The sequence below is a fragment of the Hyperoodon ampullatus genome (assembly GCF_949752795.1).
Source record: "Hyperoodon ampullatus genome assembly, chromosome: 16".
NCBI lineage: Eukaryota > Metazoa > Chordata > Mammalia > Artiodactyla > Ziphiidae > Hyperoodon > Hyperoodon ampullatus.
Window position 1 is genome coordinate 54,374,559 of NC_136929.1, and position 15,264 is coordinate 54,389,822.

The window sequence follows — 15,264 nt, forward strand, 5'->3', positions numbered from 1 at the left end:
TCCAGGGTGATCTTGTTAAATTGAAGAAACGAGCCAAAATCAATAGAGCAAACACACAGGTGTTTCAACCACAGAATTCAAGAAGCCCTCAAACAGCAATCAAGACCATCCTGCCAGCCAAACACCCAGGCGGTAAAGCTAGCCAACTCCTGCTTTCCCTCCCCTCCCCCATCATGAAAAGGCTATCCAGACAGATGTCATGGAGCGTCTGTACACGGGGTTTAATGCTACTACCTAGAGCTTCTCAGCTCCTTCCTCCAGCGCCCTGCAATGAGGGGAGGGGGATGATGGATTTGATGTGACTTGTGGAGCCCACACTAGTAAATTTGGACTTTGGAACACCGCCTTAGAAGCACGGAAAAAAGAAGAAGCATTTAGAGGTTTGTAGGTAAGAGGAGAATGACTTTCTCCCAAGGAGTGTCCTAATGTCTTCCTGACATTTTAAAATGTGGTCACTAAAGAGAAAAGGCACTGGGTGGAGAGGAAGATCAGATGTCTCTAAAAACCTCTCATTTACCTGCCCAAACCCTGAAAAGCTAAGACTTTTTAAAACTTAAACCAATCTCTTCTTTCAACTACAACCCTTTCCGATGGTCATCCTTAATGACACTACTTCCTTGCCCCCAGTTGGTCAGTCAGTAACCAAGCCCTGCCTTGTTCACCTCCTAAGTGGTTCTCTGACCTGCACTCTCATCTCCATCCTCTCACCCACCACCTTACTTCAAGTCTTCATCATTGCTTGCCTAGGCTAATAGAGAAGCCTCAGAGACCTCTCTGTTACTTCAGACCCATCCTTCACCTGGTTACCAGTGATCCAGCTAAAATGCAAATCTGACCTTGAGGCTTTCCTGTTTAAAACCTTTCAGGACCTTCAGTACTGACAGAATGAGGTTCAAGTTTTCCAACGTGGCATGTACATGTCGGCAGTGGTGTTCTACCAGAAGCATCATGAGCTTCCTGTGTGGGGCATCTCTGGAACCTCAATGTCCGGGAGTTGCTGATAGCATCTTGTACCCGGGGTCAGGGATGCTACAAATCCTGCACTACCCAAGACAGCCCACACAGTGAACCATCCCAGACTGCCACAAATGGGAAACTCTCCTCATGGCTACTGATTTCTTCTCCAGCCTTCTAGCTTGCCCTTCTAGACTGTGGCTATACAAAACTCATCCCTAACACAGCCATGCTTTTTCTTGCCATTATACCTTAATTCTTGCTTCTAATTTCTGACACCTGGAATGACTCTCTTCTGACTCATCTTTTAAGCTTCAGCTTTCCAACTGCTACATGCTCTACACTCACCATTCTGCTTTATACCTGGTTCTCTCCTTCACTTGACTAAGGTCCTTCCAGGCAGAAATTGTATGTGCTTGGTAGACCTTATATAAACATAAAAATTTGAGGGATGGATAGATGGACGGATGACTGGGTGAGATCAAAGGTTTTTCAGAGGCTGATGCTCAGTCCATAATGTTGGCAACAAGTACAAGCATTGTTTTACAGCTGAGACAATAGTTGAGGTCAAAGTTTCAGCTCAGATCACCTGCCTTTACTTCCAAAATTCTATGCTGTACAGATCACGCTCTGCCCTTAATCTTCATCCACTTTAAAAAGTGCCAGATGGCACCCTGAATGACGTTCCACTTACCCAAGCTGAAGATTGTGGGTCACAAACAGCCACTGGACAGGTACCTCTGTGTGGCGACTGTGTGTCGAGTCTTCTCAAGAACTCAGCAGTTTTGCTAGCACAACCCAAACAGGTGTTAGTGCCTTCGTAAAAGTAGAACTATCATTATTTATTGTGCCTTTGGGTACTAGCCTAGACTGTTATTGGGGGATGACTAAAAGTGTCCTAGGTAGAACAAAAGGTGAGTTTGCGGACACGGTAGAGTAGAAAACCAAAACAAAATGCTATTGCAAGACTGCATTCATAGTTTGAAAAATGTAAAACTAGGTTTGTGGAATATGAACCTATGATTTCATTTTTTTCTGCTTCGTGTACTTTGACATGGAGATAAATGTCCTCTCAGGTTCCACAGTATGGGGCCCTAATTTCCTATCTGAACATTTAAAGCGTGACCCTCAGACTTCACTGTAGGGCTGTGGAATATCCCTCCCCTACAACAGCTCACTCCACACTGGTGTCATATTAGGCCCTTCATCCTCCAGGGGTCTCTCTCCTAGTCACCTCACTTTGACTACTCATGCTTTGACTACTCTCAGCATACACAGAGCTGCTAATCCATAACTCTTAACCATTTATGAGTTATGGACCCCTTTGGAATTCTGAAAGCAGAAACGGACCCTCTCCCTACATACACACATACACACATACACACACACACACACACACACACACACCTTTATACTTGATTTGTGCCTTCCACGGAAGGTAAGAAGTGCTGCCAGTTCTGGTCTGTATTTCTGGCATCTCTTTTTAGCTCTGAGAGACTGTGATAGATGGACCTAGACGAATCCTCTGTTTTAATAAGTTGATTTTTCCTTAAAAATCCACACCATCATCCCAGTTCCTCCCCTCATGTATGTCAAGCATGAATATTGGAATTGTTTCCCAGTCCTTACTGCAACAACTGCCCCATTCTGCTTACCAGTGGTGAATTTCTGTTCCTTTGTCCTTTCCCCATGTAATTTGTGGGATTTTGATCCCCTTAATCCATATTCACAATCAAATAGCTCAGCAAGGCCAGACTTACACTGCACCAGACCCTTGCAGCCTGCGCCCCTTCTGCTTCCTTCCTTGTCATCCCTCTGCTTCCCCCTAATACTTTAGGCTGATGCTAAGGTCCAATTTATCAAGCATTTAGGGCATGGGCATCAAAGGAGACACAAATGGTCTGGTAAAAATAAATGGTATCCAGTGGGGGGGGGAATCAAAAAAGGAATTAGAAGTTAAAGAGATGCCAACATCACTTCAAATAATTACTTAGGTAGAACATGGCATTTGAACAAGGTCAGAAGCTTGAGCTGGGAAAGGAAGAGCTGAAAGTTAAGCGACAAACATAACCCTGAGAAACACAAGGCTTCAGCAGCTGAGACAAGCAGGCTTTCCATTTGTCTAGGATTGCTTATCTTGCCCAGAATAGACAAGGAGACTAATGAAGTCGCAGAGGCTGGAAGCTGCCCCGTTGTCTGGGGCTTTATGAAGCCATCAGTCAAAAGTGCAAAAAGAAGAGTATTGCCAGAAGTTTGGTTGAGATTTCTGAATAGCCTTAGCTGAGAGCAGACAACAGGAGAAAGCAGTGAAAAAGAAGCACCATGATAATAAGCAAATAAGGACCTTCAGACCAAGCAGGCTGGCAGCCCTGCATTGTGTTCCAACAGTTGCTTCTTACCTGCCAACGCCAAGCCCTAAGCTGGCTGGGTTGCTAACCACGAAGCATGGCCTTTGTGCCAACGATCACCGCCCCACTCATGCCACAAGATCAAATCATAATGACAGAGCCCCAGGACTGTCCGAGGCATACAAGTAGGGGCCTGTGAAGAATGGTGGATAACTCCCAAGTGATTAACGATACAGACAAGTTCCAAGTTACCAGGCTAAATGGCATTTTTCTACTATCAATACTGTAAATTCCACACATTGGCTGAACTGGATTGGAATTCCTGTAGGTAATTATGGTCGTATTTAATAAAAACAAAATATATGAACCTCCTTGAGGGGCAAAAGGAGGAAGATCTACTTTAGGGGAAATCCAACAAGTCTAAGAACCCTGGACTCTAGCACTGAGTCACCTTTTCATTGGGGTTCTTTCTTTGTCACCACTGTGACTCTGCCACCTACTGAGGAGGGTGATCCTCTCCCACTTTATCACTTTGACCCAGGCATAAATACAGGATCCCTTCCTTTATTCTCCATAGAACAACTGAGGATGGACCACCAGTAACAGACTGGCTTTGAAGATTTACTTAACTCATCTCCAACTTATGACACTTGTTCTTAGGGTGATGCCTATGGCTTATCCTGAAATGTCTCTTCAGGGTAGCATCACCTGGACATAATTCCATTGTAGCAGAGACTGCTAAATATCCATCAAAATGGAAGTTCTCCTCTTCTAGTCATACAACCTGACTACATTTCCTAGCCTCCCTTACTGCTAAGGCTGGCCATGTGGTTGAGTTTTGACCAATGGAATGAGGAAGGAAGTGACACACACCACTTCCAGGATGAACTAATAAGTTTCCTACGCATGCACCTCCATACATTTTCCTCCTCCTTCTGGCTGTCTGGAATAGAGGCAAACCCCAGCACAAAGTTGGAAGTCATCTGTGTATTGAAGGTGGTAGCACTGCTAACAGTTTTTGGTGCCTGAATATCTGAGTGGAGGGGGTCTCCTCTCAAACCTGTTCGCCCGTGTCTTACATGAGAAAAAAAAATAATGCTCAAGAAACTATTTATTTTGAGGTCTGTTGATCACAGCAATTAGCCAACCCTAGTAATACAACATAAATTTATATATACAAGAGAATTATCTCTCAATTTAGGTCATCAGTTCCACAAGTAGTACATAAGAAGAGGCCAAGAAGAGCTGAGCAAGAGTAGAGGAATAGAATCCTCAAGGATTAAGCTAGGCATCTTAGTTATTTCAGAACCTTAGTCAGGGGAGGAGAATGTGGGAAAGCGGAGGAACCCACCCATCCTTAAGCTGTCTTGGTATCAGGTCTACGAGCTGCCTAGGCCCAGAGTATAAAAACGTGTACTCATTTATCCCAGTAGTTTGAGGACAGGTAGGGGTTTGGAAGGAGAAACTGAGGGTGAGAAAGTCAGGGAAGGAAAGGGATATGGCTGGTTATATTTCAATATGATGGAATATTAATGTTAATAGAGATTCATCAATCAAAAAGTTTTTGACCTTTTTGAAAGGATAAAATATACGGGAAAGGCCAGAGAGAGTGAAATGTGTGTCTGTTGGCTCATTTAAACAGGACAGAAATGCAAAGATAATTCCTATAAGGCTTTTTAAAAAAATAGTTAGAAAAGACAACTAGGGTTTCTAACGTTCATGGAAGAATCAGTTTACATGAAGAACAAACTTTTGGTTACCAAAGGGGAAGGGGGAAGAGGGATAAATTGAGAGTATGGGATTAACAGATGCACAGTACCATATATAAACTAGATAAACAGCAAGGATTTTAAAAAAAGAATACGCTTAAAAACATTCACTTAGATCTGTAGGAGCTTGTGAATCAGGCTCCTGCCACTAATCACACCCCAGGGCTACAAGGTGCTACGCACCTTCCTCTACCTGGTTACCCACCAGGTAACCGCCAACTTTGCACCATGACAAGACACATAAGAACATGCTAGTAGGGACTTCCCTGGCGGTCCAGTGGTTAAGACTTTGCCTTCCAATGCAGGGGGTATGGGTTCGATCCCTAGTCAGGGAGCTAAGATCCCACATGCCTTGCGGCCAAAAAAAACAAAACATAAAACAGAAGCAATATTGTAACAAATTCAATAAAGATTTTTTTAAATAGTCCGCATAAAAAAAACATACTAATAAAAATGTTAAACTACCGATTTTAAAGCTAAATAGTCATAATTTAAAAGGTACCCTCACTGAAAAAATACCAGTGACAAATCTCTCCCTGGTTCTTTTTACCTTGCTGGGAGTGAATGGGGCAGTTTTTCCTTCTCTCACCTCCTGTCAGCTGACACACAAGTGCCAATGACTGCAGGGTGCAGACGGTGATATAAATGAGTGAAGTGAAGTGGGCCTAGATAGAGGGAGGGCAACGGGAGCGCGACTCAGTGGTATTCACAGTACATACCAAGAACTTACTAACCTAGTGTATACTAACCTAGTATAGTGCTTGACACATACCAGGTACATATTGTTGAATAAATGAAAGCACATTTCCTAATGTGAGATATTATCAATACATTTATATTTTTACCAGTGTAACATAAAAAATTTGTGTTTTTCTGATTAGTGAAGCTGAATATTTCATTTATTTATATTTCTTCTCTTTTAACTATTTGTTTCAAGCCCTTTGCCAATTTTTCTAGAGTTGCCTTTTTCTTATTAATTTGTAAGGCTTCTTTGTGAAATTAAGCCTTTGCTCATTATTTTTAAGGCAAACAGTTTCTCCTAGACTATCACTTACTTGTAACGTAGTTCATTACATCATCTATCATAGGTTTTTTCTGTAGTCAAATCTGTATTTTTTTTCTCATGGCTTCCAAGTTGTGTATATAGCGTAGAAAGGAGTTTTACCACAAAATTATAAAAGCATTCTTCATTACATTCTAATTGTGCTGAATTAGTACAATTTGTCAAATTATCTGTCCTTTTGACACTGATTGAACAAATACCTTTATCAGTAACTAAAGTCCTAAATACTAAATTCCCATATATCCATGGGTCTATTTGTAGACTCTCTCCCATTCACTAAATTTATTTATTACAATGCCAATAACACTGTTATTACTGCCATACCTATGTTGTATACGATACCTGGTACAAGCTTCTCCCTGTCCCTTCAGTTTTTCAGGTTTGTCTATTTTTTTTTTTAATATTTTCTCTTTAAAAATGTTTTATCAAATTTCACAAAAGGTCCTGTTTAATTTATATATAAATATGAGTGGAATTATCTTTACAATGTTGATTTTTTTCCCTTCTATAGTAAATAGATGATCTACATTTAATATTTTCATTTTATTTTAGGTATTTTATTTTATGTATAGGTCTATTAGACTTATACTCACCTGTTTTACAGTGTGGATGATTATTGTAAATGAAATTTTTCTTTCAATTATATTTTATAATGAGCTTTTGATGGTGTGTCTGATGGTGCAAAGACAGAAGTGTTTGCATATTGAGTTTAGATTCATTCATGATAGTCAAACTATTTGTATTAGTTTTAATAATTTTTTAGTTGATTTCCTTGAGAGGTTTTAGGTGAGCAATCAGAGGCACTTATATCTCTTCCTTTCCAATATTTAAATTCTTTCTTTGTTAGAAATAGAAACTCTCTCTAATTTTCTATCTAAAAATCAGTATCAGTGATAAATAGCAAATGTCCTCTTATCCTGTTCCAGACTTTACTGAGAAAGTTACCTTCTTCTTCTGTTTTTACACCAACTGGGCCTATTGTCTTTTTTAGGTGAGATCAAACTACATTTTCCCTTCCATTTAGAATTTTTATTCTATTCAGGTTTCAAGTCTAATAGCACATATTTTCCTAGGAAATAAATTAGGAAATCTGGGTTAAAAAAATTAACATAAGTAGGACATAGTATTTCTCTTCTCGAATTTTGGTTATACTTCCTTTCTTATCCTTGGAGTTCTTCCTTATTCCTTACTCAAGTCAAAAGTTTATCTATTTTACCAGAATTTTCCAAAAAAACTAGATTTTGGTTTAATTTAGTGATGATAAATTTTTCTATTCAACTTCATCACTTTTTCCCATTTATTCCTCCCTTCTATTTGTATTTATTTTATGGCTATAATCTTATCTTAATAAAATGCTTAGTTATGTTATTTCCATTTTTTCTAAAAGCTTTTAAACTTCTGCATCTTCTAAATAATTTTGTAGTCACATCCCGTGGATTTTAATGTGGAATACTTTAAAATTTATATTCTCTTATCCCAAAGTAATTTGTAATTTCAGTTTTGGTTTCAAAATTTTTTATCCTAATAGTCTCCCCCCATCCTCCCAGGGAACCTGAATCTTTAATTTTTTTATTTTTTAATTGAATAATTAACACACAATATTATATTAGCTTCAGGTATAAAACATAGTGACCTGATATTTTTATACATTATGAAATGATAACTGCAATAAGTCTAGTGTGGTGACAGATGGTAACCTAACAATCCTTTAAAAAGGTAACTAGAAAAAAATTTTTAAGTGGATAGACTTTAAAATTTCTTATTGCTTAATTTCTAATTTTATTACATTTTTCTTAGGAACAGTGGCTTTATAGGATTTGGGAGTAGTTTGGGAACTTACTGAGAGTCATTAAGGCCTTAGTCATGGCCAATGGTAGTTAAGTCATATTTGTAAAGAATAGGTATTTTCATAAACTAGGTACAACACTTTGTAACTATGTCTATGTTATCATGCCAAGTCATTGTTATTCATATCCTCTATTCCTTATGAAGTTTTTTGGTTCACACGATGACCTATTAATTTCTACAGAGAATAAAAGGAAAATTTGACAAATCCATAATCTATATTACAGACTTCAGCAGTTTTTGTTTCATATATTTCAAATCTATATTGATATTTACAGTTCACATTATCTTTGGGATTACATATTTTATGTGCATAAAGTATTCTTTATCCTGTTGAATGCTTTTCATCTTGCATTCAATTTTGTCTCATATTAATATTGCTACATCTGCCTTCTTTTATTAGCATTTATGGATATATGTTCCATGCCTTTGTTTTCCAACTCTTTTGTTTTATAGATATCTCTTAGAGTAGCATATAGCTAGATTTTTGCTTTTTTTTTTTTTTTTGCAATCCAGGAACTTTTTTTAAATAAGGAAATTTAGCCTATATACCTTTTTTGTGATTGCTGTCTTGTTGCTTATAAAACTTACACCCTCTTTTCTGCCTTTTGTTGTAATTATCAATTTTTCATTTGATTTTTTTCTTACGTTTTTGTTATATATCCTATTTGTACATGCAATACAATTAAACATATAATAAACACATAATTACTTATTTTTTTCTATCAATATCTGGAATTCAGGGCCTTCCTGGTGGCGCAGTGGTTGGGAGTCCGCCTGCCAATGCAGGGGATACGGGTTCGTGCCCCGGTCCGGGAGGATCCCATATGCTGCGGAGCGGCTGGGCCCGTGGGCCGTGGCCGCTGGGCCTGCGCATCCGGAGCCTGTGCTCCGCGGCGGGAGAGGCCGCAGCAGTGAGAGGCCCGCGTACCGCAAAAAAAAAAAAAAAAAAAAAAAAATCTGGAATTCACTAGCATTCACTCGTGCAAAAAAAATAATAATTGTTTTACTTCCTATCCTTCTCTCTCCCTTGTGCCTCTTCCATAGCACTGAAATCCTCCATGATTTTAATTTCATCATGTTGATTCTTAATAATAAAAAAGAAAAATAAAAAAGCTAATCATATATTTGGCTATAAATGTCATTGTCTTCTTTATTCATAATTGTTCTGATATCTTACATCTTCCTCTTTCTTGGATTCCTTATTTGTTTGACCAGAGTTTATTTTGTGGCAGTTTTTTTCAGTAAAGATCTTAGAACTCACACAAAAGTGATAAAGTTGGCTGGCTGTGCAGGTAGCTTGTCTCCAGGATGGTGGGGGGGGGGGGAGGCACATATTCCCCCAGGTACAGTACATTTACCAGGAGCACTTTCCAGGCCCCAGGGTCTTCTCGTGTGTCCAAAAGTTCTTAGGCTCTACCCTTGGAGATAAAGGCCGGAGTCAGCTGGTCCCTCTCTCTTACTTCTTCCTTTGCTATCCTTGTTTGGAGTTCCTTTATACTCTACCTTCTCCCTCCAAGCACTATGCTAGATTTCTTACATGGGTTATATTGATTAATCTTCGAGTTAGCAAATATTAGCCCCACCCCATGCTATATATGAGGAAACCTAGGCTCAATGTTAGGAGAGAGGTTAAAGTTTGAGACCAGGCAGGCAGTCTGATCCTAGATCTAGCCTCCCAAGAGGAGCACTGATGGTACCAGGTTCCAATGAGGAGATACTTAAGTGAAACTATTTTGTAAATAAGGCACCAGTCAACTTTTTTCTTTAACCAACTATTAACTACATCCTGAAAAAGACAGAAGCTGTTCCTGACATCCAGGAGCTGCCCTGGCATTCGCAGCTAAGCCTTGGTGTTCTCCTATTGAAAGTAATTTCGCACAATATCAATATCAGAGGAGGTCACTTTATGATGGTGATGAATCATGAAAAAAAAGACCACTCCATGATATGTCTGAACAAAGAAAGATATATGAACCTTGTCTAAACCACAAAAGTGACCGAACAACCCAACATTTTGGCTAATAGGAGTGACTACTGCTTATTTATCAATTACAGTATTAATTAATTAATTAAAAGTATCTTCCCTCCTTTTAAATAAGATACCTGATACCTACTTTGCTGTACATCTGAAACTAACACAACATTGTTAATCAACTGTATTCCAATATTAAAAAAAGTTAAAAAAAAAAGATACCTGATACCTAATCACTATTACCCCTGCTTCCTGATAACAGCCAACCCAGAACAAAACCCTGCTTCCTCAGACCCTCTCCCGAAATCAACCTGACAGAGGCCCAAACCCAATCAGTCCTTTCTGACATCTTCTTACTCAGGTGGCTCACAATTCCCCCATCGTGTGGCTAGAGAATTTGGAATTTATTTCATAAGCAATGGGAAGTAATCAAGGCTTTTGGAATAAGATAGTGACATGACAAAAGCTGTGCTGTAGAAAATGAAATCTGACAAACATATAAGACAATCGAGAAAAGAGACTGTTGGCAAAGAGAGTAAGAAAGCCATTCCAATAACTCAGAGGATGACAAGGAGACAGAAGCCATAATGCAAGTGGCATGTGACAAATACCTATATGAAGGTAGTGGCAGTGGGAATGAAAATGAGTTAACATTCACTAGGACATCTGCAGGAAGAATTGATAGTGGCTAGAAATTTTAACCATCAACATGATTTAACAGTCAGTAGATAGGGATTCTCTCAGATTTCTCATAAACTGTTCAGTCTCATTCTGAACAAAACAGAGGATTTTTGTACCTATAAGTTCACTTCATTAGCATAAGATAGAAGGTTATGAATAGGATGACTTTCAGTTCACCTTACTGGGATTATAAAATGCGAGGTTGGATTTAAGCCTACCATATGGATAAGGGATCAATTTAGCCCTTAAGTGTCTTTCGGAAGCTCCCACGAAGGGCATTAGAAGTTTAGGGAGCATATTAGAAGACAAACTTGGAACCTAAGCGTGCATATTCAGCAGACCTGCCTGGATCCTCAGCTCTAGGAAACTAAAACAGATGAAGATGTGCCTCCTAGGAACTCATCACACTATCATTCAAATGGAAATTAAAGAGATGTGTGGTTCCAATGGCGGAAATGAAGAAAACTTCCCAACATTACCATCGGCAGGCTGAGTTCATGGTGGTGCTTGGCAATTTAGAAATAAGAAGGTCCTACTTTGGAATGAGCTTGGTTCCAAGAGCTTTTTCAACCAAGGTTTTAAGAACTGAGCTCCTTCTCCCCTGGAAATATTGGTAGCTAGGAGTACAGTCCAGCCAGGAGAGCTCACAAAAGCCCATGTACCCTACAGGAAGCTTAACTGTGGAATTAATCCAGTGTTGGACCTGGAAAAGGATGTCCTTCGGGTCTGAGGAAAATCAGAGAAAGCAGACATACTTCCTCAGTTTTTCTTTTGCTTCTTGCAGGCAAAATTTAGATCCTCCTTGGAAGAATCAGAAGTCAGTTTTGCCCAAGTCTTTATCTCTGAACTGACCTATTCTATAGTCTTCTCCACAGGCCTATTCTGTAGTCTTCTCCACAGGCCCCCCCGTGTAGCTACAGGGCTTATCACCCCCGCCCTAGCCTGATAATCCTGACCTTGTGAGTACAGCACACCTGTGAATTACTCATTATCCCTGGTCCTCCAAATCTCAAGACCAAGGTTTGGCTGCATTGCTCACTATGTCTGTGACTTTGAATTACTCAACCCTCCACCTGTAAAATGAAGATGATATATCCCTAATAGGGTTGATCTAAACATTAAATGAAAAAATGTATATAATATGCCTAACACTGCTGACACTCCATAGGTTCTCAATAATACAGCAGCTTATTACTTTGAAATAACATTTAAAAGAGCCAAGAACTTTGTATATTTTTAAAACTATACAAATGTACAATTAGCTTAAATGATTATTAGATATGAGTTAAAATTGTAAATGCTTAAAATATACCCAATTCTCACCTCTCCAGCAAATCCTTAAGAGAACATTGTTTTTCCTAACACCTGCACCCAAAATGCATCTGATTGCCCCACTCACATCTTACCCTAACACCCATAACTCATTACATGGGCTCAAAGTTCAAATCTGTCTCGACATCCATCCAAAAACCACATTGTGAGAAAGATGACTATGACTCAAAATAAATTACCATTTAAATTTCAAATGCTGAAATTTAAATAATCTAAATCACAACATCCTTTCTTTGATTATAACAAAACACACACACACACACACACACAAAGGTTTATTAACTGTTACTTCAAATCCTCAAATCTACCAGTAATATTGACTAATTAAAAAGGCCATCCTGAAAAATCACATTTGTCTTTTTATAAGTAGTAAAGAATGACAGAGTAAAATAATGGTGAAAACTATGCCAAGGTTAGAAGTCTATTTCTACCCTTCACCTTCATGCTCAAGAATCCTAGAACTAACTCTACACTGTGAAATTCAAGTCTGTCCCCAGCCAGAGTAGCAGACTTAATGCACCATTAATCTGGTCTGTTCTCAGCCGCCAATTGAAATAGTCACAGTCATTTGATTTTTAAGGAAAAGACAGTACTGCAGAAGTACATTCCAGAGGTCTTTTCATAAAAACCATCCCGTGTGCTCCATCTGCACATGCAATCTGCTTGTGTATTTTCCACCAGCTTGCTTGGGCAGATTAATGCGTACAATTAGAAAGCAACCCCACAGGCATTCAATAAACTGCTTTCACTATTACACTCAGGAGAGTCCCTCTGGATGTCAATAAAAGCCTAGTTTTCTGCCTGTTAGCTAAATAACTGACAACACTAAAAATAATCAGAAGCAAATGAACGAAGTCAGGAACAAGGTGGTAAGAAAGAATACATTAAGATTCTCATGGTGGTGCCCCAGGATGATATCATGAGCTTTTTCTCCAGCAACTTGGATTTACAGTCTGCTCAAGTCCATGGTTGCCCTTCTCTACAGAAAAAACAAAACAAAGAACACCCCTCCTAGTCTGCTATTTGAAACACACATATCACAGCATTGAAAGAATGCCTTATTTGCGTTTCTATTCTGTGATCCTTAGATCTCCTAAGATCTCCTTAGCTTCAGGAGAATCTAATTTTTTGGTGAAGGGGATGGAATAGGGAACAGCCTGGTTGGTCTAGTGAAAACTTTGTGCTGTTAAAATTCTAAGAGCTCTCGGACTTCTCTGGTGGCGCAGTGGTTAAGAATCTGCCTGCCAATGCAGGGGACACGGGTTTGAGCCCTGGTCCAGGAAGATCCCACATGCCGCAGAGCAGCTAAGCCCATGAGCCACAACTACTGAGCCTGCATTCTAAAGCCCGTGAGCCACAACTACTGAGCCCGCGAGCCTAGAGCCCGTGCTCCACAACAAGAGAAGCCACCACAATGAGAAGCCCACGCACCGCAATGAAGAGTAGCTCCTGCTCGCTGCAACTAGGGAAAGCCTGCGCACAGCAACAGAGACCCAACGCAGCCAAAAATAAATAAATAAATAAAAATTAAATGTTATACAGCAGAAACTAACACACCATTGTAAAGCAATTATATTCCAATAAAGATGTTAAAAAATTTCTAATAGCTCTCCTATACAATTCTTCCACCATAAACTGATTCTAAGAAAATATGATAAAGGCTTGTTATACAGAGGATCCATCTTATACAAGAAGTTTCTTTCATATTTCTAGCTATATAATGGTCATTCATTTCATTAGCTATTGGTCTTTTAATTTCAAAAGTACTTCAAAACAAAATACATTTAAAAAACACACACATATACTTCTTCTTGTGTTTCTCAATAGGCTTTAACAATCAATTTGAGATACTTCTCATTTTTAGCCAACTTCTCTTTTTCTTGGTTAACTGGGACTTTTATGATAAGCAGAAGAAAGATCAAGAGTGAAATGTGCGTGTAATTGAATTCAGCTCCACTGATAGTGTGTGAGGTGCCTGAGGGTAGAACTCTTCTTTCTTTACAGAAAAACGATGATCTCTAGTATTCAGTAAAACACAAACTCAAGAAGCTGGAGGACTAGAAAAAAAAAGGTTTGATGACACAATCTCCCACATCCTTTAAAACTCCAGGAATCTCTCATCCTTCACTTTATCATGTTTAAAACTCCCCAGAGGATGGACTTGTTCAACTTCCCAGTCCTGTACCTAAGACCCCTCATTGGTAAGCAGGTCTTCCCTTTTCCAGTGTAAACAAGGATGCCACAAGATAAATACATTTGTTCTTATTGTGTCTCCAGGCTACAAATGCCCCAATGGCATTTGGGGGCATTCAACTCCTCTGATTGGCCGAGAAATCAACTCTCATCCATTCTCTACCAAAGAAGGGGGAGGCAATAATACCTTAACCCTTAATCTATTGCCTGCCGCCCTCTATCTCTCTCTAAGACAGCCAACTTCTCCTGGTGTTTAGCTTCACACCAGCTTCCTTGCCCCCCATGTCTGCCTTAGAACAAAAGTGGGGAAAGATAACATCATTCATTAGCACTTCCACCCAACCCCATTCTATCTCCACTCTTTTCCTGGTCTGGGTAGCGGAGGCCAGGTACCCAACTTGCTAATGGGCAAAGTGAAGTGCTGAGAAACTTCTTTTACATTCCAACCTCTGAGTCTTAAAGCAAAGAGCTGTTGCTTACAGTAGAGGCAGGAGAATCTCAGCGGAATGAGAAAACCAGACGATGCTGTACTTGGAAGAGGAACACACCTTAAGGTGTCACATATGCTCACCCCAACATCAGAATGATCTTAAATTCTACAAATGAGGTATAACGACAGGAATAGATAAGAGGAGGCAGTCAGTACAGTCCATCAGAAAGTGGGAGGCTGATGACTAGTTCTGGTGGAACCAGAAATCTCTAAACAGCCTCTAGAAAATAAGCTGTCTGATCCCATTCAACAAGAACCTCTGTAAGAAGTTACATATCAAGTCCCCATGAAATTCAGTCACTTATATACCATTTATTTTTTTAATAAATTTTTAATAAGATTTTAAAAATAAATTTATTTTATTTATATTTATTTTTGGCTGCATTGGATCTTTGTTGCAGTGCATGGGCTTCTCATGGTGGTGGCTTCTCTTGTTGCAGAGCATGGGCTCTAGGGCCGCAGGCTTCAGTAGTTGTGGCATGCGGGCTCAGTAATCGTGGCTCGCCGGCTCTAGAGCACAGGCTCAGTAGTTGTGGCGCACGGGCTTAGTTGCTCCATGGAATGTGGTATCTTCCCAGACCAGGGCTCAAACCCATGTCCCCTGCATTGGCAGG

The 15,264-nt window shown here is 39.5% G+C and overlaps 1 protein-coding gene across 1 annotated transcript in view; it reads right to left on the bottom strand.

The window, feature by feature from the left end:
• EPSTI1 (epithelial stromal interaction 1) overlaps positions 1 to 15,264 on the bottom strand; it is a gene marked incomplete at both ends in the record, with an annotated part of 96,458 nt that overhangs the window by 40,315 nt on the left and 40,879 nt on the right. The window contains one exon of the mRNA XM_079721863.1: positions 1,649 to 1,742. Coding sequence (XP_079577989.1) covers positions 1,649 to 1,742 — 94 coding nt within the window. The remainder of the gene's footprint in view (positions 1 to 1,648; positions 1,743 to 15,264) is intronic.